Genomic DNA, 22,233 nt, shown 5'->3' with positions numbered 1-22,233 from the left:
GTCGGACACGACTGAGTGACTGAACTGAACTGAACTGATAACAAGTAAATTGGATATCAAGATTCTATGAGATAATTGAGGTTAGTTGTACAACTTACTGGTTTCACATAGAACATCCTGGCCTGGCAGCTGAATAGCTGTTACTGCAAAATGTTTATAAATAGTTTAGGTCAGAATTGAGGTGTTATTACTAAAACAGCTACAATCTTGAGTGCTTATTATGTGCCAAGTATTTTGCACATATGAACTAATATAATAAGAAAATAACCCTAGTAAGATGGTGAGGAAACAGACACAGAGGTTAAGTCACTTTCTTATAGTCACACAGCTAGTCAGTGGTAGAGCTAAAATTAAGACACAGATCGCACTATTATATATAAACTACATAACTAATAAGAACCTACTATATAGCACAGAGAAATCTATTCAAGGCTCTGTAATGACCTATATAGGAACAGAATGAAAAAGAATGAATATATGTGTATGTATAACTGAGTTTTCTGTAAGCAGAAACTAACACAACTTTGTAAATCAACTATATTCCAATAAAAAATTAATTCAAAAAAGACTTTGGTGCAACTCCACAGCCTACACTGGGAACATGACATATACTGAAAAAGAAAGATGCTTTGATGTATCAGGCTTTTCTGTTGACTCTTTCCCACTAATATTAAAATTCAGCCAAACAGGATTTTCAGCACAGTAAACAGATGTTCAGCTCAATACCATATGAAAATATCAAAGCTGTTCTCTCTCTTATATATACACTTACATACATATGTGTGTATTATACTGTTGCTGCTCAGTCTATAATTTGTCTCTGACTTCTTCTGTGACCCCATGGAACAGAAGGAACCTGGCGGGCTACAGTCCATGAGTGCATACTAAGTCGCTTCAGTCATGTCCGACTCTTTGCGACCCTACAGTCCGTAGGGAATTTCCCAGGCAAGACTACTAGAGAGAGTTGCCATTTCCTTCCCCAGAGGAAGGAAATTTCCTCCCCACCCAGGAACTGAACTTACATTTCCTGCACTGGCATATGGGTTCTTTACCATTGATGTATTACGTGAAAGTGGAAGTTGCTCAGTCATGTCCAACTCTGCAACGCTATGGACTGTAGAGTCCATGGGATTCTCCAAGGCAGAATACTGGAGTGGGTAGCCTTTTCCTTCTCCAGGGCATCTTCCCAATCTAGGGATCGAACCCAGGTCTCCCACATTGCAGGCAAATTCTTTACCAGCTGAGCCACCAGGGAAGCCCAGTACACTCATATGTAACATACGGGTATGTTAGATAAATTGAAAGGGTCACAATCTTGGCATATACAGGATAAACTAGCTTTGTCATCTCTACTGTTTAAAAACCATCTGTTCAAAGCATTCCCACCTTTTATAATAGACTTCTAGAGAATAATACTTCATCCATTGGGTGGCTGGAAATAAAAGAACTGAGAAATATAAACCAAAGTAAACCTCTGAAGATTGTGGATGTGTGTAACTTCAAGAATTCTGTAGTGGACTTCCCTGGTGGTCCAGTGGTTAAAAATATGCCTGCCAATGCAGGGGACACAGTTTTGATCCCTGGTCTGGGAAGATTCTACATGCCACGGAGCAATTAAACCTGTGCGCCACAACTACTGAGCCTGTGCTCAAGAGCCTGAAAGCCACAACTACTGAAGTCTGTGCACCTAGAGCCTGTGCTTTGCAACAAGAGAAGCCACGGCAGTCAGAAGCCCGTGCACCACAACTGGAGGGAAGCCCCTTGCTGCAACTAGAGAAAGCCTGTTTGCAGCAACAAAGACCCAGTGCAGCCAAAAGTAAAATTTAAAAATAAAATATTCAGTATTAATTCAGAAGGAATTTCACAAATGGGTTAGAAGATATTTGAAGGTGAAACTTGTACCAATTTTTAGTATATAAGCATATCTCATTTTATTGTGTTTTGCTTTATTGTACCTTACAGACACTGTGTTTTTTACAAAACAAAGGTTTGTGGCAACTCTGCATTGAGCAAGCATATTGATGCCTGTTTTTTTCCAACAGCATTTGCTCATTTTGTGTCTCTGTCATATTTCTGTGATTTTTGAAATATTTCAAGCTTTTTCTTTATATTATTATATTTGTCATGGTGATTTGTGGTCACTGATTTTTTGATGCTACTATTGCAAAGATTATGCCCTGCTGAAGGCTCAGATGATGGTTAGCGTTTTTATTTTTTATTTTTTTAGCAATAAAGCATTGTTAATTAAAGTATGTACTTTTTTAGACATAATGGCATGCACACAGTAGACTACAGTATAATATAATTTTAATGCACCAAAAACCCAAAAAATTATGTGACTCATTTTATTGCACTATTTACTTGATTGCAGTTGTTTGAAACTGAATCCATTATATCCCCAATGTATGCCTGTAATCTTAGTGCTCTGAACTTTATGGCTCATTAGATGTATATTAAAAAAATATATAGAGTATGTAAATAGCATTTACTGTGTGCCAGGCACTGTCCCATTGTCTTTGATTTCCATATCACAACTCTCAAAGATAGGTGCTATTATTATTCCCATTTTACAGATGAGGAAAGCAAGGCACTGAAAGGTTAAGTATCTTACAAGGTCATACAAAGCTAGTAAGTGTTAAATACTAGGTACTTGGGATTTAAACTCCAGTTGGTGGAACTTTTTCAAGGGCACCCTCTGTTTTGCAGCTATGGAAACTCTGCTCTCAAAACTGAGACAGAGATGTTTGAAAAATATTACAATAAACTGGAGCCCAGGGACCAGCGACTTCCACGATTATCAGAAATCAAAATAACAGGAGCAGAAATTGCACAGGTATGCAAGAGAGATCTAAGAATTCTTTAAAGCTCTTTGCCCCTTTAGATGCAAGTAACATTTGTTATCTGCCTTTGCTGTGCCCTTCTTGGCCAAGTGGCATATGGCTTTCTCCCTGTTCTAATTTTGGTTCTTTTCCCTCCAAGGTTTCTCTTTAGATTAGGATTGACATATATATACTACCATGTGTAAAATAGATTGCTAGCAGAAATCTGCTGTATAGCACAGGGAGCTCAGCTCAGTGTTCTGTGGTGAACTAGAGGGGTGGCGTAGAAAGGGTGAGAGGGAAGCCCAAGAGGGAGGGGATATATGTATACACATAACTGATTCACTTCATTGTATAGCGGAAACTAATACAACATTATAAAGCAATTATACTCCATTTAAAATAAAAAAGGGAAGCTGACTCAAAAAAAAAAAAAATAGTACGGAGTGGGGCTCTATCTTTTGAGGATCAAACAATGCCATCTTCAGGTCCACACACTTACTGGGTCACCTGCTTTTGACCTTGGGCTTCATTGCCCTGTTGTTCTGTTTAGTCGATTAGTCGTGTTCTACTCTTTGCGACCCCATGGACTGCAGCATGCCAGGCTTCCCTGTCCTTCGCTATCGCCCAGAGTTTGCTCAAACTCGTCCACTGAGTTGACAATGTCATCCGACCATGTCAGTGCCTAGGAAATCCAACATTTTTGTCTGTTTTTTGCTGAAAACCTTGGCCCCCAGTGCATTTTCTCTTTTATATCCAGCTCAGGAAGCACTGAGCTCCAGGCTTTCCCTGACACTGATTTGATTGCTAGTCTATAGCAATTTACTTTAGTTCAGGGTTTCCCCACACTCAAGACACTTCCCCTTACTTATTTTCAGTTCATTGTCAAGCATCGACCTTTGAAATATTTTATGCAGTACCTTAGGTTGACTTGTGAAATGAACATCACCTCGGGCCCAGTGTCCAGCATCATTTATCATGGAGTTGGTTTGCTCTGGCCATCATTCAGAGTGATTTCTAGCATGTTCGAGTGGTCGTTTTGATACCCACCTTCAGTTGTTTTCTTACCACTTCCTACTTGACGATGGCTTTGTACTGCTTGTGTTACAGTTACGAGGCAGGCGTAAATCCAAGTCCCGCATGGGCATGGAACGTGTGATGGGCCTCAGTGTGGACCAAAAATTGGAACTTGTTCAAAAGGAGCTGGAAGACACAAAGGATGAGATCAGGCACATGAGAGCGAATGCTGAGCGCGACCTACAGCATCACGAGGTAGACCTTCCAGTGGGCCATCCTCCCTGGGCTCCCCGTTTCTGTCTCGGCAAGAAGTATCTTTATTACGTTCATATGATTGTTAGTGCTTTGAGAGAAATACACTCAGATGAAATGAACCGAGGACCTACCTTTAAGGAACTTACTACTTGCTTGAGGGGATATCAAATTCTAAACTTTTTGGTCTTCCCTGGTATTCCAGTGTTAAGAATCTGCGTTCCAATACAGGGGACACAGGTTCGATCCCTAGTCTGGGAAGATTCTGTGGGCCGTGGGGCAGCTAAGCCCCTGCAACTACAGCTACTGAAGCCCCCCAACTACCGAAGCCCTAGGGCTCCGGAGCCTGTGCTCCACAACAAGAGAAGCCACCCCATTAAGAAGCCTGTGTACTGCAACTAGAGAGAAGCCTCTGCTTGCCGCAACTAGGGAGAGCTCTCATGTAGCAACAAAGACCCAGCACAACTAAAAATAAATAAATAAAATTAAAAAAATTTTAAACTCTTTAAATGAAAAATTTCAAAATACCCAAATGTAGAGAAGCTAGCACAGTGAACCCTCTTGCATTCAATACCCGCACATAGCAGTCATCAACATGTGGCTGCTCTTGTTCCCTCCGTATCCCTACCAACTTCCCACTCGTAACTGGCCACTGGGCTATTATGAAGGGGATCTTACAGATACTGTTTATCTGTAAATATTTCAATATGTGTTTCTAAGATGTGGATTCTTTAAAAAAAACCCGTAATCAATAACCATCAGTTCAGTTCAGTTGCTCAGTCGTGTCTGACTCTTTGCGACCCCATGAACCACAGCACGCCAGGCCTCCTTGTCCATCACCAACTCCTGGAGTTTACCCAAACTCATGTCCATTGAGTCAGTGATGCCATCCAACCATAAATGCTCTTAAAAATTCAGAATAATTCCTTAATGATATATGGGGCTTGAGGTTTAAGTCAGTGAGTCGAGTGAAAAGTCCCTCGTCACCCTCCATGGGCCGAATCCGTGACAATGCTTCACGTCATATGGGAGACCAAGGTGGTCAGTTTTCCAACAGGAAGAAACATCACTGTTCATTTGGTTGCCAATAGAATGAAGTTGCTGGCTTGCATTTCATAGCCATCTTGTATGAAAAAATAGATGTTTCTGTTCTATTTCTAAGTTTTTTCCATTTCTAATGGAGGCGTCATATTCATTTCCTTGAAAGGGACAGATAGTGAACTCATGTCCCCATTGATAGAACCATCTCTATGACGTAAACCTCTCCTGCCCTTCCCCCGCTCTCCTCCTTTCTCTTTCCCAACACGCTGCATTGAATTCTAATGTGTTAAAGGAGCTCAGGATGTGGTAGCATTGTCCTCGCATGCTGAACTGTGTGATTAAACATCATGGTGTGGGTTAGAGTGGTCAGAGAAGACATGTCGGGGAGGTAGGGCTGGACATAGGACTTGATATGTGAAGAATGACGGCTGTTGTTGAAGGAATAGGAAAACAAGGGCCCCCTAAGTAAGGTGAATGACATGAACAGGTAGTGGAGGTGGGAATGTTCACAGCAAGTTCATAACCTTGAGGAGGTTGGTGAGGTTAGAGGAGAAGGTGCTTTGGGGGCTGTATTAGGAAATCAGGTTGAGTAGGCAGAGGGGTTTCTCTCTGATGTCTTAGAAAGCAGGACCCCAGTGAGGATAATTGAGCAGGAGAGTGATGTATCAGTTCATTTCAGTTGCTCAGTCATGTCTAACTCTGCGACCCCATAGATTGCAGCACGCCAGGTTTCCCTGTCCATCACCAACTCCTGGAGCTTACTCAAACTCACGTCCATTGTGTCAGTGATGCCATCCAACCATCTCATCCTCTGTCATCCCCTTCTCCTCTCACCTTCAATCTTTCCCAGCATCAGGGTCTTTTCCAGTGAGTCAATTCTGTGCATCAGGTGGCCAAAGTTTTGGAGTTTCAGCTTCAACATCAGTCCTTCCAATGAGTATTCAGGACTGATTTCCTTTAAGATTGACAGGTTGGATCTCCTTGCTGTCCAAGGGACTCTCAAGAGTCTTCTCCAACACCACAGTTCAAAAGCATCAATTCTTCAGTGCTCAGCTTTCTTTATAGTCCAACTCTCACATCCATACATGACTATTGGAAAGACCATAGCTTTGACTAGATGGACCTTTGTGGGCAAAGTAATATCTCTGCTTTTTATATGCTGTCTAGGTTGGTCATAACTTTTCTTCGAAGGAGTAAGCGTCTTTTAATTTCATGGCTGCAATCACCATCTGCAGTGATTTTGGAGCCCCCCAAAATAAAGTCTCTCACTGTTTCCACTGTTTCCCCATCTATTTCCCATGAAGTGATGGGACCAGATGCCATGATCTTTATTTCCTGAATGTTGAGTTTTAAGCCAACTGTTTCACTCTCCTCTTTCACTTTCATCAAGAGGCTCTTTAGTTCTTCTTCACTTTGCCCTAAGGAAGATGTCATCTGCATATCTGAGGTTATTGATATTTCTCCCAGCAATCCTGATTCCAGCTTGTGCTTCTTCCAGCCCAGTGTTTCTCATGATGTACTCTGCAAAGAAGTTAAATAAGCAGGGTGACAATATACAGCCTTGACGTATTCCTTTCCTAATTTGGAACCAGACTGTTGTTCCATGTACAGTTCTAACTGTTGCTTCCTCACCTGCATACAGATTTCTCAGGAGGCAGGTCAGATGGTCTGGTATTCCCATCTCTTTCAGTATTTTCCGCAGTTTATTGTGATCCACATAGTAAAAGGCTTTGGCATAGTCCATAAAGCAGAAGTAGATGTTTTTCTGGAACTCTCTTGCTTTTTCAATGATCCAGCAGATGTTGGCAACTTGACCTCTGGTTGCTCTGCCTTTTCTAAATCCAGCTTGAACATCTGGAAGTTTATGGTTCATGTCCCAGTGAAGCCTGGCTTGGAGAATTTTGAGCATTACTTTGCTAGTGTGTGAGATGAGTGCAATTGTACAGTAGTTTGAGCATTCTTTGGCATTGCCTTTCTTTAGTATTGGAATGAAAACTGATCTTTTCCAGTCCTGTGGTCACTGCTGAGTTTTCCAAATTTGCTGGCATATTGAGTGCCTCACTTTCACAGCATCATCTTTCAGGATTTGAAATAGCTCAACTGGGATTCCATCATCTCCACTAGCTTTGTTTGTAGTGATGCTTCCTAAGGCCCATTTGACTTCACACTCCAGGATGTCTGGCTCTAGATGAGTGATCACACCATCGTGATTATCTGGGTCATGAAGATTCTTTTTGTACAGTTCTTCTGTGTATTCTTGCCACCTCTTCTTAATATCTTCTGCTTCTGTTAGGTCCATATCATTTCTGTCCTTTATTGTGCCCATCTTTGCATGAAATATTCCCTCGGTATCTCTAATTCTTTTGAAGAGATCTCTAGTTTTTCCCATTCTATTGTTTTCCTCTGTTTCTTTGCACTGATCACTGAGGGAGACTTTCTTATCTCTCCTTGTTATTTTTTGGAACACTGCATTCAAATGGGTATATCTTTCCTTTTCTCCTTTGCCTTTTGCTTCTGTTCTTTTCTCAGCTATTTGTAAGGCCTCTTCAGACAACCATTTTGCCTTTTTGCCTTTCTTTTTCTTGGGGATGGTCTTGCTCCCTGTCTCCTGTACAATGTCACAAACGTCATCCATGGTTCTCCAGGCACTCTGTCTATCAGATCTAATCCCTTGAATCTAGTCACTTCTACTGTATAGTCATAAGAGATTTGATTTAGGTCATACCTGAATGGTTTGGTGGTTTTCCCTACTTTCTTCAATTTCAGTTTGAATTTGGCAATAAGGAGTTCCTGATCTGAGCCACAGTCAGCTCCCAGTCTTGTTTTTGCTGACTGTATAGAGCTTCTCCATCTTTGGCTGCAAAGAATATAATCAATCCGATTTCAGTATTGACCATCTGGTGATGTCCATGTGTAGTCTTCTCTTGTGTTGTTGGAAGAGGGTGTTTTCTATGACCAGTGCATTCTCTTGGCAAAACTCTGTTAGCCTTTGCCCTGCTTCATTTAGTACTCCAAGGCCAAATTTGCCTGTTAGTCTAGATATCTCTTGACTTCCTATTTTGCATTTCAGTAATGTATAGTAAGTAGCATTTAAGGTGGATAGATGTTCTGGCCTGTGAAGTTTATGGGGAGGGAGGAGGCTATGGCCAGATGCTGGCCAGCAAAGGAACATGCTTTTGTTCCTTGGTGCCCAGTGAAAGAGCCTGATCAAAGATGATTTGCTCTGTGGCTACTCATTTTATTCTTTAAAATAATATATGCATGTTTGCATTTTTTAATTTAAAGATAATCTCTGTTGTAGCAAAATTTAAACATGCAGGTAAGCTAAAAGAGAAACATTTGAAAACATCCACCTAGAGGTAATTACTGTTGGTTACTCTATTTGTCTCCTAGAGTTTAGATTTCCTATGTATATATGAATGTCTTTATAAAAAGGTATCATATTATTTTGTGAACTGTATTTTTCACTTAATAGTGTCTTTTTGTATCAATACATAGATTCATTATAACTTTTTTTTCAAATTATAAAAGTATATAGTAAGAGTACTTCTCTGCCTCCTTCCTAGTCCATCTTTCCATATACAGCTGTGGTTATTATTTTGGTGTATAACCTCCCAGATATTATATATGTGTATATATATATATATATGTATATGATATGGTATATATATGATATATGATACATATATATGATATGGTGATATATGATAATATTAGTGTTATAATTTTAATGATAAATAACATTTCAGATATGGAAATTCATATTTCTGGAGATACTCGAGGCCCTTTTTTGTTTATTCTTCCCCTTATATATATAGATACTGTAACTTTTTTGAGGCATGCTTTTTAATAACAAGGTTCACATGGTCCCATTTGTATCTTCAGGATATCTTTCTAAGACTAAGAAGAAACGTTAGGCATTGGGACCCAAATAGGCCTGAGACCTTAGGTTTCCTTAGATGCATGTCTCCTTGAGAAGTTTTGAAAACTGTCCTCTCTTTGCACTGACTCCCCCAGGCTATCATCGAGGAAGCTGAAATTCGATGGACCGAAGTCCAGAGAGAAGTGCATGAGTTTGAAAAAGATATTCTAAAGACCATATCCAAGAAGAAAGGGAGTATTTTGGCCACTCAGAAAGTGATGAAGTACATTGAGGACATGAATCGTCGGAGAGTGAGTTGGAAGGTGGTTAGAGCTTAGAGAGGGGAATACTTTCATAGAACGATGACACAGAAGTGGTCCACGTGAGGCTGCCTCACTCCATTTGGTCCACCATAACTGTTGCCCATATATGAACATTTTTTTGTGTCCCTCAAAGTGTGTGTGTCTTAAAATGCAAGTTTATCAAAGCCTAAGTCAAACAGGCAGAATGGATATTCATAGTTATCTCAGATCAGCTTCTTCCTTTTAATTTTCTTGTTTGTTTCAAGACCTGCTGTCTTGTTGAGAAAAGTGTGAGCCTGTTTGGTCAGGTGACTACGTAGTGTAGGACAAGTAAACCTCAATTTCTTTGAGTTCCATTAGTGTAAGAATGAGACAAATGTTCCTTTACTTTCAAAGATTTTGTAGCCTATCAAGCTTTGGATCCTGCAGATAGGTAGTGGTACTAACTCTAACATGTTATATGTAATAAAAATTATGTAAATTACCAAGAGGGTAATAGATCAAGGAATCATAAGATCATTTTGTCAGGAAAGGCCCCTATATCCAACAATATACTCAAGTTATCTTGAATTTAAAAGTAATAGAAAATTTGTATAGAGCAGACCCAGTTTCCTCTGCTGCTTGCTCATGAGCAAGGAAGTCGTAGCAACACCAGCTTCAGTAGACATCAAAGAGTTAAAAATAAGTGACTGCATGTTAGGGCTCAAAGTTTAATTCTGCAGTCACAGACCTGCTGATAGGGAAGAAGGAGAACAATGGATTAAAATTTGCTTTTATCTTTTAGGATAATATGAAGGATAAATTACGTTTGAAAAATGTTTCGCTCAAAGTCCAGAGGAAGAAGTTGCTTTTACAATTGAGGCAGGTATGTGGATTTGTCTTTCTTTCTTTCTTTCTTTTTAAGGTTACTGTAGTGGGTAAAACAACATCCTCCCCAAAATGTCCATGTCTCCAAATTCCAAAGATGTCCATGTCCTAAATCCTGGAGTCTGTGACTATATTACTTTACGTGGCATAAAGATTACATGGGTGTGATGAAATCAAGAATGTTGAGATGGGGAGAATATCTTGGAGTATCTGAGTGGGTCCAACGTAATCACAAGAGTCCTTAGGAGAGGGAGGCAGGAGAGTGAGAGACAGAGAAGATGTGGGAATAGAAGCAGAGATCAAAGCAAAGGAAGGGATCAGGAATGAAGGATGCAGACTGCCTGTAGAAGCTGGTAATGGCAAGGAAACAGATTCACCTCTAGAGCCTCCAGAAGGAATGCCACCCTGCCAACTCCTTGGTTTTAATCCAAAGAACTGTTTCGGACTTCTGACCTCATGAGCTGTAAGAGAATACACTCCTATTGTTTTAAACCTCTGCGTTTGTGGTCATTTCTTATGGTAGCAATAGGAAACTAATACAGTTTCTATGCTGATAAATCTGTAATGGAGCTGGCTTGAATTTAAAAGACCTTCATGGGGCTTCCCTGGTGGCTCAGTGGTAAAGAATCCACCTGCCAATGCAAGAGACACAGGTTGGTCCCCGGTCCAGTAACTAAGATTCCGTATGCCGAAGAACGACTAACTCACAACTGCTGAGCCTGTGCTCTAGAAACCGGGAACCACAACTGCTGAGCCCAGGAGCCACAAGCACTGAAGCCCGTGTGGGAGCCCATGCTCCACAATAAGAGAAGCTGCTGCAGTGGGAAGCCCGCCGACTGCAACTAGAGAGTCTCCCCTGCTCACCTCAACTCGAGAAAAGCCCCCACAACAACAAAGCCCCAGCACAACCAAAAATAAAGAAAGAAAACCATATATAAAAAACCCCTCATGCCATACTTGTTGACCCTTTTGGGGAGTGTGGCCTGGGTGGCACAGTTCGGAGTATGCTTTGCTGAGTCTTTGAGCAGCTGATCCAAAAGGCTCCTGATTAAAGGCAGACATGGCACAAGGCCTCTGGAATGTGGTTACATGCTTCCCTCCTCTCTAAGCTCAGTATTTCTATCATTAACTCAAATGCAGGCACTGATGGCGTGTACATCAGAGGTGGCTGCTGATAGTGACACAGAGTCGGGCAGGAGAATTAATGTCTGGGGCCTGTGGGTTGATTGACTTGGGATCCCAAAGGCTCAACAGGTTGGGGGCAACTTTAACACATGAGGTAACTAAGGACAAATGTGAGATCCTTCACTTTGATTCCCCCCAAATACTTGCACAGGTCCTGGGTGGCTTGGTCGTGGAGCAGCTGATACAGTCGGTTCAGCTATGGGCCAAGCTGTGGCCGAGGCTGCACTCCACAATGCCCCCCCACAAAGGGGTGGTCTCTCTGCCCTCTGTTCTGATGTTCTGAGTAACCCCACCTGGAGCACCGTGTCTCACGGAGAGCTCCACGCTTGAAGGAATCTGCAAACTAGAGTCCACGTAGGAGAGGGAACCGAGAACACATCAGGGGACCCAGGACTCATGGGGCCGAGGAACAGGGGCCCATGAGGGCTGTAGCTGCTGCCTCCAAGTGCTCTGGCTGCTGTGGGAAAGGACCAAGCCGCTTGGGAGGGTCCCCAGGCTGGAGCCGGGGTGGAGATGTCAGCGAAGGAGAGTTGAGTTCAGTGGATGAAAGAACATGGCCCCAGCACGTTTTCAAGAACGTGCCTCCTGATACCGAGTTCCTGGTTCTCTGGGCTTCATGCAAGCTCAGGCATCCAGAAGCATGAGAGGGGAAGCAGATGGCTGACCTTGAATCTAAAAGCCATTGCTACCCAGAGATGACACTGACGGGGTCCTGTCCTCATAGGCTCACAGGGAGAGGTGATGGTGAGAAAAGGCGTAGATGCGTAACTGCTAGACGGAGACCACAGAAGCCGCAACCAGGAGCCACAAAATCCAGAGACTGAGTGGAGGGACGGGTTGCCTTCTGGTGTGGAAGATGGGAACAGTTTGAGCTGGAGGAGGGGTCAAATTAGGGCTTAGGGAAATTGTTGTGTTATTCGGGGGGAAGGGAAGAAGATGTCTTTCAGGAGGTATACAGCTTGAATAGCAAGTGGGTGTGGGGAGCAGTCCCGAGGTTGGCTTTTGTGACCACAGACGTGAGTTGCCATAGAGCTGGTGGGACAGGTAAGTGGGGTGACGGCTAGGGAGGCAACCCAATGCACCGATACACCGCGAGTGCAGAAACGTCACGTGATCAAAGGAAAGGCATTTATGAGCTGCTGATTCTGAGTTTTCCAGGTTAAAAACAACCTTTAATGGCCTCTTCCTTGTTTAGGCACCTGTTTAGGCACCACCTCCTGGGGAAGCCTCCCCTGACCCCGCCTTCCCTACTCTCCTGGCCTGCCTGAGGGGCTTCTGTTTGCGAGCTGCCCCTGTGTGTCCCACGACACCCGCTGTGACCTGCCTGTGAACTGTCATTGAGTATGAGAGTATTGTGTTTACTCAGATCTCTATCCCTAGGGCCTAAGGCCATGCCTGGCACCAAGCAGATCCCCAATCCAAGTTTGGAGAATGACTGAATGATGACTGACTTCCAAAAGCTCACCTGAAACTGAATGTATGGTGATACAGAAGTCACAACCTCACATCCTTTCTTTCTCGGCCATGTTCTATTCTTCTTATTTTTTTTACTGGCATATAATTGCTTTACAAAGTTGAGTTAGTTTCTGCTGTACAACAAAGTGAATCAGCTATACATATACATACACCCCTCTGGCCCCCCTCACCACATCCCACCCCTCTGGGTCATCACGGAGCACTGAGCTGAGCTGCCTTGCTATACTGCAGGTTCCCACTAGCTGTCTGTTTTACACACGTAGCATATACACGGTGGGCTGCTGTCTCTGGTGTAGCACAGAGTCGGACTCGAAGCGACTTCGCAGCAGCAGCATATACATGTCGCTCCCAGTCTCCCAGTTCATCCCACCTAGCCCTTCCCCCACTGGGTCCACAAGCCCATTCTCTGCATCTGCACCTCTATTCCTGCCCTGCACATAGGTTCCTCTTATCATTTTTTTTTAGATTTCACACTTACGCATTAATGTATGTTTGTTTTTGTCTTTCTGACTTGTGTTACTCTTCTTTCTGAGCTGTAGAAGGAAGAGGTAGGCGAGGCCCTCCACGACGTTGACTTCCAGCAGCTGAAGATCGAGAATGCTCAGTTTTTAGAGACGATTGAAGCAAGGAATCAAGAGCTGATCCAGATGAAGCTGGCATCTGGAAACACCCTGCAGATCCTTAATGCATACAAAGTAAGGTCCAAGCTTGTGCCCCAGTGCCTGGGGTTTCCCGAGCCACAGAGAGGTTCTGGGACATCACTGTGGCTTCACTGAGAGCCTAGGCATCCTACGCTCCCCTGTTGCTCTCTGATTTCTCCCAACAAAGCCATATCTCCTGCTGTTGCTGCTGCTACATCACTTCAGTCGTGTCCGACTCTTTGCGACCCCATGGACTGCAGCCTACCAGGCTCCTCCATCCATGGGATTTCCAGGCAAGAGTACTGGAGTGGGTTGCCATTGCCTTCTCCGGCCATATCTCCTAAAATCCCCCAAATGTCTCTATAACCTTGACTATGTGTTAAAACCAGTTGAGGAGCCTTTTTTTCTTTTAAGATAGACACACTAGCTCAACTCCGACCAATTGAATTAGGAGGTGAGAGCCATACATTTTTTTAACTCCCCAGATGATTTTTATGCACTGTGAGTTTTAAGAACCAGCCACAGTTAGGGCTCTATTTAATTTAGTCTGTAATAAGCACTTCCCTGGGGCTTCCCTGGTGGCTCAGTGGTAAAAAAAAAAAAAAACCCGCCTGCCAATGCAGGAGACTTGGGCTTGATCCCTGTCTTAACGGGGAAGATACCCTGGAGAAGGAAATGGCAAACCACTCCAGTATTCTTGCCTGGGAAATCCCATGGACAGAGGAGCCTGGTGGGCTACAATCCCTGGAATCGTAAGAGAGTCAGACACAACTGAGCAACTAAACAACAATAAGTACTTCCCTGCTTAAAACTCTGCAAAGGAAATCATCTTTGCTATAAATTAAAAAAAAAAACAAACAACCTTTATCTGCACAGAACTGTCTTTGGTGAGAAAGAGGCAATATTGATAATTAAGCAGGGACTATGGGCATGAACAGAGAAGGCGATGGCACCCCACTCCAGTACTCTTGCCTGGAAAATCCCATGGATGGAGGAGCCTGGTGGGCTGCAGTCCATGGGGTAATGAAGAGTCGGACACGACTGAGCGACTTCACTTTCACTTTTCACTTTCATGCATTGGAGAAGGAAATGGCAACCCACTCCAGTGTTCTTGCCTAGAGAATCCCAGGGACGGGGGGGCCTGGTGGGCTGCCATCTATGGGGTTGCCCACAGTCGGACACGACTGAAGTGACTTAGCAGCAGCAGCAGCATGGGCATGAGCATGGCCTGTCCCTGGCAGACCAGGAGGTCTGGTCACTCTGCTGGCAACTGTCTGATACAGTGGCCCATCTATCCTGTCCACTGGCCTAGGAGACAAGGGTGGTTTTTACAGATGAACATTTGCAACTGATTTTGATAGAGAACACTCCCTTTGATACCCAATTAAGTAAAATTGATTTCTCCCCTAGAAATTTCATTCCTCTCATTTGTAGACTGGTATCCCAAAATATTATACTTAATTATTTCAGTCTGAATTTTATCAATAAAACAATTGTGGTAGTTTGTTTTTTTCTCTTGTTAATATAATTATACAGTATCAATTTTGCCTCTTGGCCTGCAAAGCCTGAAATATTTCCCATCTAACCTTCTATAGAACAAGGTTGCTGACCCTTGGCCCAGTGCCTTGGTGGCAACAGCAGCCACGGACTTAGGTAGCTCACAAGTAAACTTCATTCGGCTCACACAGTGTCATTTAAAAATGTGAATTCGAATGTGTTTATATTAAGCTTATGTTTGTTCAATGTTTTCCCTTTACAAATGAAAAACCTGAGGCTGAAAGAGAGAGAGTAATTGCTGGATTCAAGCCACATGCTGTGACGGAGCTGGGGCTCCTAGTCCAGTGTGTGTCCCGCCTTACCCACTGCCTTCCGCTGGCAAAATGTGTGTAGACAAGGTTGTGCTCACATTCTGAAATTCTTGTGTCCAGCTGGAGAGCTGTGAGGTATGTGGTTACATCACACTGGACCTTGATCTGATCCTGAGGAATCAACTAAGTGGCCCAGGGCCAGTCTGGTCTTGCGGGGAAAAGTCAGGGCTTTGGAGTGGAGCTACTGGCTATAAAATATTAATATGGCAGCCAGGCCCAGGTCTTGAGCTCCAGAACGCGTAGTGCAGATTGATGGTGAAACCTAAGCAGCTGGAACACAGGCCGTGGTGGGCAGGATGGGAGCCATTCTGGTCAGAATCCCAGGGGCTAGGGCGCCTGTCAGCCTGCTGAGAATAACAGCAAGCAGATGGTGAAGCTGGGAGGAGACGCCTACAGGAGACCTAAGGCGACAGCCTGAAGCTGAGAGAGGTGCCGTTTGACTTTTTCTGTATCTCAGTTCTCAGGTCTCCTGCAGAAAGCAGGGCCCAGCATGGTGAGTTGTAGAGTCAGGCTTACCTGGGTTTGAATGGGGACTCCACTGGGAACCATGGGCCAATGCTTCCCCTCTCAGAAGCAGGTTTTTGTGACTGCCCACCAGGACAGAGCTTGACTGGTCAGTGACATGTTCCTAGCACTGAGGACAAGGGCAAAGCAAGTGCTCAGTCAGAATTGTCAAAAAACTGCTAAAAATCCAGAAGTATGTTTACGGATGGATGGGCAGCAGGTTGGATCATTTTCATTTTAGTGTCAAACACCCAAGTGTGAGATGTCATTAAAAATATGTAGAATGGGACTTCCCTGGTGGTCTAGTAGCTAAGACTCCTTGCTCCCAATACAGGGACCTGGGATCGATCCCTGGTCAGAGAACTAGATCCCACATGCCACCGCAGCTAAAGATGAAAGATCCTGCGTGCCACATCTAAGACTTGGCACAACCAAAGAAATACATATTTCTAAAATAATAAAAAAATATGTAGAATAATTTGCCTCTATTACTAAATATATGAGAACCTGTGGCACACTAGGCACAGGGCTAAGTACTGAGGGTTTAGCCATGAAGGAGACAGACAACAGTGTTTTCTCTTCTGTGAGTTTTATGAGTGAGTCTCAGTCAAGGGAGCCCCTGGGGCATCCGTGGTGGCTGCATGGTATAGAGTCTGCCTGCCGTTGCAGGAGACATGGGCTCGATTCCTGGTCTGGGAAGACCTCACAGATGAGATCGCACATGCTCACAGTAGCATCCACCTCTTTGTCCAAATGATGGTGGTCTTATGCCACGTGCTCTCCTTGTGTCAGGCACTGTGCTCAACACTTTACCAGGATTTGTCTCTGTTAAGTCTTTCCTGGTGGCTCAGACAGTAAAGGGTCCACCTGCAATGCAGGAGACCCAGGTTCGATCTCTGGGTTGAGAAGATCCCCTAGAGAAGGAAATGGGAACCCACTCCAGTATTCTTGCCTGGAGAATTCCATGGACAGAGGAGCCTGGAGGGCTATAGTCCATGGGATCACAAAGAATCAGATACGACTGAGTGACTAAGCACCACAACCCTACAAAGCAGTCAGGCCAAGTCTGGAGAGGTTCTCTTAGTAAACGGTGGGGTGGGATTTGGGTCCAGATGTGTCTGGGTGCTTTGCAGGTGAGAAGCCTCCCGAGGTCCTCCCCTGCCTCTTAGGCACCAGGATTCTGAGAATCTGGAGTTATAAGAAGGACAGACCCAAGTTCCTGGATGGTCCTGCTATTCTGCTGAATAAAGAGTTGTCTGTCTCTTTTTCCTATAGTGATCATCTTTGCTCAAGACTTCCTGTGTTGTTATATTGCAGAGCAAGCTACACCACGCCATGGAAATGTCCCTCAATCTGACCAAGGAGTTCTTGCTGAGAAAAGAGTTACTTGAAAAAGTTGAAAAAGAAACCCTACAAGCAGAGGAGGTAGGTGAGGGTAAAACATACTCTTTCTGGTGTTTTTCTCCTCCTGTCAACAAGGACTCTGAGTCATCCACCTTGGTTTTTGTCTAGAAAAGCCTTAGATCAGAAAAATCAAAATAGTTCTGGGCCATCAGAGGAGAAGGCTCCCAGCCCATGGTGTTGGCATTTTAATTACTGCTGGGTTAGAATCTAGAGTCAGAAATCATCTAGAAACCACAGAGTCCAAATCACTCTTGAGAATTCCTTAAGTGACTCATAAGGTACCAAATTCAAAGTATAGTGTATTCAACCTGGCGAAAAAATGTACGATGCGTGTAATAATGTAACCAATATAAGAAAAAGAACGCACAGCAAATGATAACATTCTATGCAAAGGAGAGAAAGCTTTTTAAACACGGAGCTCTCACTTGGTATGGTGGCTGCTCAGATGGTAGACTTGTGACCTCCGTCCCAGGGCCCTCCAGGGCCTGCGGTCACCATGTGAACATCTGAGCTCCCTCCATCTGCACGGGGGTTGAGTGCTCTCAGTATTTGGCTGAGCACATAGAGTTGAATTCCCGCAACCTAAATGCACCTGGGATCCTCAAAAGGGACTTTGGGGGGGAAGATGGGGGACAATGAGCCCTGGACTTGTATTCTGAAGGCCTGGCATCAGCTTTGGTGTTGCCAGTCTTTAGCCTCGAATAAGCCTTTGAAGTAGACAGAACTCAGTTTCTGCATCCGGGCAAAAGATGTCACAGCCTTTGTTGCGGTGATCAGACAGGGTGCTTTGTCAACCTCTTACAACCATCCACCTGTTCAGTTATCACTGTCATTGTCTTAAATGAGTCTGAAGTGTCCCCGACACTGCCTACAACAGTCCCGAAGCCACAGGATTACTACATCTGACTCAGTTTTGCCGTGGCATCCGCATCATATTCTTGGTGGAGAGCCCGAATCCTTTCCAAAAAAAAAAAAAAGCCAGTCTCAGTACTGAGTGGCCTATAACAAAATCAAAGCAAAGATCTGTATATTCTCTCTATGTGGAATTCCTGTGGTCCTTCTTTGTTTGGGCTGATACTTCTTAGATGACAAGTAAAATGTGAGATCAATCTTTAAAAGCCTGACGTTAACTACTTAGTATATTTTCATTTTCTTAACTTAAAAAAAAAAACAGCTCAATTGGGATATAATTCATGTATGAAATAATGTATCAATTTAAAGTGTAGATTCGAGTGGCTTATAGTATATTCCCAGAGTTGTGTAACCACCAGCTTGAGTATTTTTGAACATTTTCATCACCTCAGAAAGAAACCCTGGATCCACTAGACATCCTTTATTTTACCTCACCTCATTCCCATCCGCCAACCACTCACTCACTCACTTTAGTCCCTCAGTCGTGTCCGACTCTTTGTGACTCCAGGGATTGCAGCACGTGAGGCCTCCCTGTCCATCACCAACTACCGGAGTCTACCCAAACTCACGTCCATTGAGTCAGTGATGCCATCCAACCGTCTCATCCTATGTCGTCCCCTTCTCTACCTGCCCTCAATCTTTCCCAGCATCAGGGTCTTTTAAAATGAGTCAGCTCTTTGCATCAGGTGGCCAAAGTATTGGAGTTTCAGCTTCAACATCAGTCCTTTCAGTTAACCCAGAACTGATCTCCTTTAGGATGGAATGGTTGGATCTCCTTGCAATCCAAGGGACTCTCAAGAGTCTTCTCCAACACCACAGTTCAAAAGCATCAGTTCTTTGGTGCTCAGCTTTCTTTATATCTATACAGTTTTCTCACATCTATACATGACTACTGGAAAAACCATAGCCTTGACTAGATGGACTTTTGTTGGCAAAGTAATGTCTGTGCTTTTTAATATATTGCCTAGGTTGGTTATCGAAGAAGGCAATGGCACCCTACTCCAGTACTCTTGCCTGGGAAATCCCATGGACAGAGGAGCCTGGTAGGCTACAGTCCATGGGGTCGTGAAGAGTCAGACACTACTGAGTGACTTCACTTTCACTTTTTACTTTCATGCACTGGAGAAGGAAATGACAACCCACTCCAGTGTTCTTGCCTGGAGAATCCCAGGGACTGGGAGCCTGGTGGGCTGCCATCTATGGGGTCGCACAGAGTCGGACACGACTGATGCGACTTAGCAGCAGCAGCAGCAGGTTGGTCATAACTTTCCTTCCAATGAGTAAGCATCTTTTAATTTCGTGGCTGCAGTCACCATCTGCAGTGACTTTGGAGCCCCCCAAAATAAAGTCTCCCACTGTTTGCATTGTTTCCCCATCTGTTTGCCATGAAGGGATGGGACCAGATGCCGTGATCCTAGTTTCCTGAATGTTGAGTTTTAAGCCAACTGTTTCACTCTCCTCTTTCACTTTCATCAAGAGGCTCTTTAGCTCTTCTTCGCTTTGTGCCCTTAGGAAGGTGTCATCTGCATATCTGAGGTTATTGATATTTCTCCTGGCAATCTTGATTCCAGCTTGTGCTTCATCCAGTCCAGCATTTCTCATGATGTACTCTGCATATAAGTTAAATAAGCAGGGCGACAATACACAGCCTTGACATATTCCTTTCCCGATTTGGAACCAGTCTGTTGTTCCATGTCCAGTTCTAACTGTTGCTTCCTGACTTGCATATATATTTCTTTTTTTTTTTGCATATATATTTCTCAAGAGACAGGTCAGGTGGTCTGGTATTCCCATCTCTTTCAGAATTTTCCACAGTTTATTGTGATCCACACAGTCAAAGGCTTTGGCATAGTCCATAAGGCAGAAATAAATGTTTTTCTGGAACTCTCTTACTTTTTCAATGATCCAACAGATGTTGGCAATTTGATCTCTGGTTCCTCTGCCTTTTTTAAAACCAGCTTGAACATCTGGAAGTTCACAGTTCACGTATTGCTGAAGCCTGGCTTGGAGAATTTTGAGCATTACCTTGCTAGGGTGTGCTGCTGCTGCTAAGTCGCTTCAGTCATGTCCAGGTCTGTGCGACCCCATAGACAGCAAGCATGTGAGATGAGTGCAATTGTGCAGTAGTTTGAGCATTCTTTGGCATTGCTTTTCTTGGGGATTGGAATGAAAACTGACCTTTTCCAGTCCCATGGCCACTGCTGAGTTTTCCAAATTTGCTGGCATATTGAGTGCAGCATATTCACAGCATCATCTTTTAGGATTTGAAATAGCTCAACTGAATTCCATCAGCTCCACTGGCTTTGTTTGTAGTGATGCTTCCTAAGGCCCACTTGACTCCACATTCCAGGATGTCTGGCTCTAGGGGAGTGATCGCACCATCGTGATTATCTGGGTCGTGAAGATCTGTTTCGTACCGTTCTGTGTATTCTTGCCACCTCTTCTTTATATCTTCTGCCTCTGTTAGGTAACCACAGGTGACTACTAGTCAGCTTCGTGTCTCTGTGAATTGGCCTTTTCTCATAGGGTCTTTCAGAGAAGGCAATGCCAAGCCACTCCAGTACTCTTGCCTAGAAAATCCCATGGGCGGAGGAGCCTGGTGGGCTGCAGGCCACTGGATCGCAAAGAGTTGGGCACGACTGAGCGACTTAGCAGCAGCAGCATAGGGTCTTCCCAGGTGGCTCTAGTGGTAAACGACCTGCTTGCCAATCAGGAGACCTAAGAGGTTTGGTCCTTGGGTTGGGAAGATCCCCTGGTGGAGGGCATGACAACCAACTCCAGTATTTATTCTTGCCTGGAGAATCCCATGGACAGAGGAACCTGGTGAGTCCACTGGGTCACAAAGAGTCAGACCCAACTGGAGAGACTTAGCATGCCCACATGCTGCATTGCAGACATATTCTTTTCCGCTGGGCCACCAGGGAAGCCCTATATATACAGTACCTCTATGTTTAACATTTACAGAAACCGCCAAGCTGTTTTGCAAACCGGCTGCTCCATTTTACATTCCCATCGAAAATGTATGTGTGAGGGTTCCAATTTCTGTACATCTTCACCAACACTTGTTATTTTCAGGTGCTTTCTTCAATGCTTTGCAATAGGTGGGAAGTGGTATTGATTTGAATTTCTTTATGACTAACGACATTGAGCATCTTTTCATATGCTTTTTGGCTACATGTCTATCTTTCTTGGAAAAATGTCTATTCAAGACCTTTGCCCAATTTTTTTTTTTTAAGATTTATTTATTTAATTTATTTTTGGCTGCACTGGATCTTTGTTGCTGCATGGGCTTTCTCTGGTTGTGGCAAGCGTGGGTTACTCTTCAAGGGTTTCTAATTGCAATGGCTTCTCTTGTTACAGAGCATAGGCTCTAGGTGCATGAGCTTCAGTAGGTTCAGCATGTGGGCTCAGTAGTTGCTGAGTAAGGACTCTAGAGCGCAGGCTCAGTAGTTGTAGTGCATGAGCTTAGTTGCCTCTTAGCATATGGAATCTTCCCGGACCAGGGATCAACCCCCTGTCCCCTGCACTGGCAGGAGGATTCTTATCCTCTGTACCACCAGGGAAGTTCCCTCCTTGAGTTTCTTTATCATTTTCATGATAGCTACTTTGAAGACTTTGCCAAGCCCTTCTGGATTCTCTGAAAAGCAGTTTAAATTGCCTCTTTGTATCCCTGTGTGGATCACACGTCCTTGTTTCTTTCCTATCTCATAATTTTTCTTGCAAACTGGACATTTTAGATAATATATTTTAGTAGCAATATCTTGGTCTTGATATCATTTTTGCTTCTTGTTTAGTGATTTGGCTGCACTATTCAGTAAAGTCTCCCTCTCCTGCTGTTAGTAGCCTCTGATGTGGCTCCTCAGAGGGTACAGCCTTGCTCACAGAGTCTATCTCCCTGACAACCAGGGTGATTTCAGCTGAGTTCTCTTTGACTCCTCCATCTTCCAGCTAAACCTCTCGCTGGTCTGCCTCTATTGGTACCACACCTAGCTGTTAGCCTCCTTCATTACTAGCCGATGTCTCTACTGCCTTAACACCCTGAGACGTTAATTGCTCCACATTCTTGATTTAATTAATATCAGG

General features: G+C 43.8%; 1 protein-coding gene across 3 annotated transcripts in view; it reads left to right on the top strand.

Moving 5' to 3' along the window:
• CCDC113 (coiled-coil domain containing 113) overlaps nt 1–22,233 on the top strand; it is a 31,644-nt gene that overhangs the window by 1,515 nt on the left and 7,896 nt on the right. For 2 of the 3 annotated variants that reach the window (XM_040253877.1, XM_040253879.1), the window contains exons 2-7: nt 2,707–2,833; nt 3,930–4,091; nt 9,147–9,314; nt 10,078–10,158; nt 13,361–13,516; nt 17,152–17,259. In XM_040253877.1, coding sequence (XP_040109811.1) covers nt 2,707–2,833; nt 3,930–4,091; nt 9,147–9,314; nt 10,078–10,158; nt 13,361–13,516; nt 17,152–17,259 — 802 coding nt within the window. The remainder of the gene's footprint in view (nt 1–2,706; nt 2,834–3,929; nt 4,092–9,146; nt 9,315–10,077; nt 10,159–13,360; nt 13,517–17,151; nt 17,260–22,233) is intronic. The other variant, XM_040253878.1, reaches the window with a different exon arrangement.

Source organism: Oryx dammah, unplaced genomic scaffold (genome assembly GCF_014754425.2).
Source record: "Oryx dammah isolate SB20612 unplaced genomic scaffold, SCBI_Odam_1.1 HiC_scaffold_13, whole genome shotgun sequence".
NCBI classification, from domain to species: domain Eukaryota; kingdom Metazoa; phylum Chordata; class Mammalia; order Artiodactyla; family Bovidae; genus Oryx; species Oryx dammah.
The sequence above is the reverse complement of the archived record's forward strand: the minus strand, read 5'-3'. Positions and strand labels throughout refer to the sequence as shown.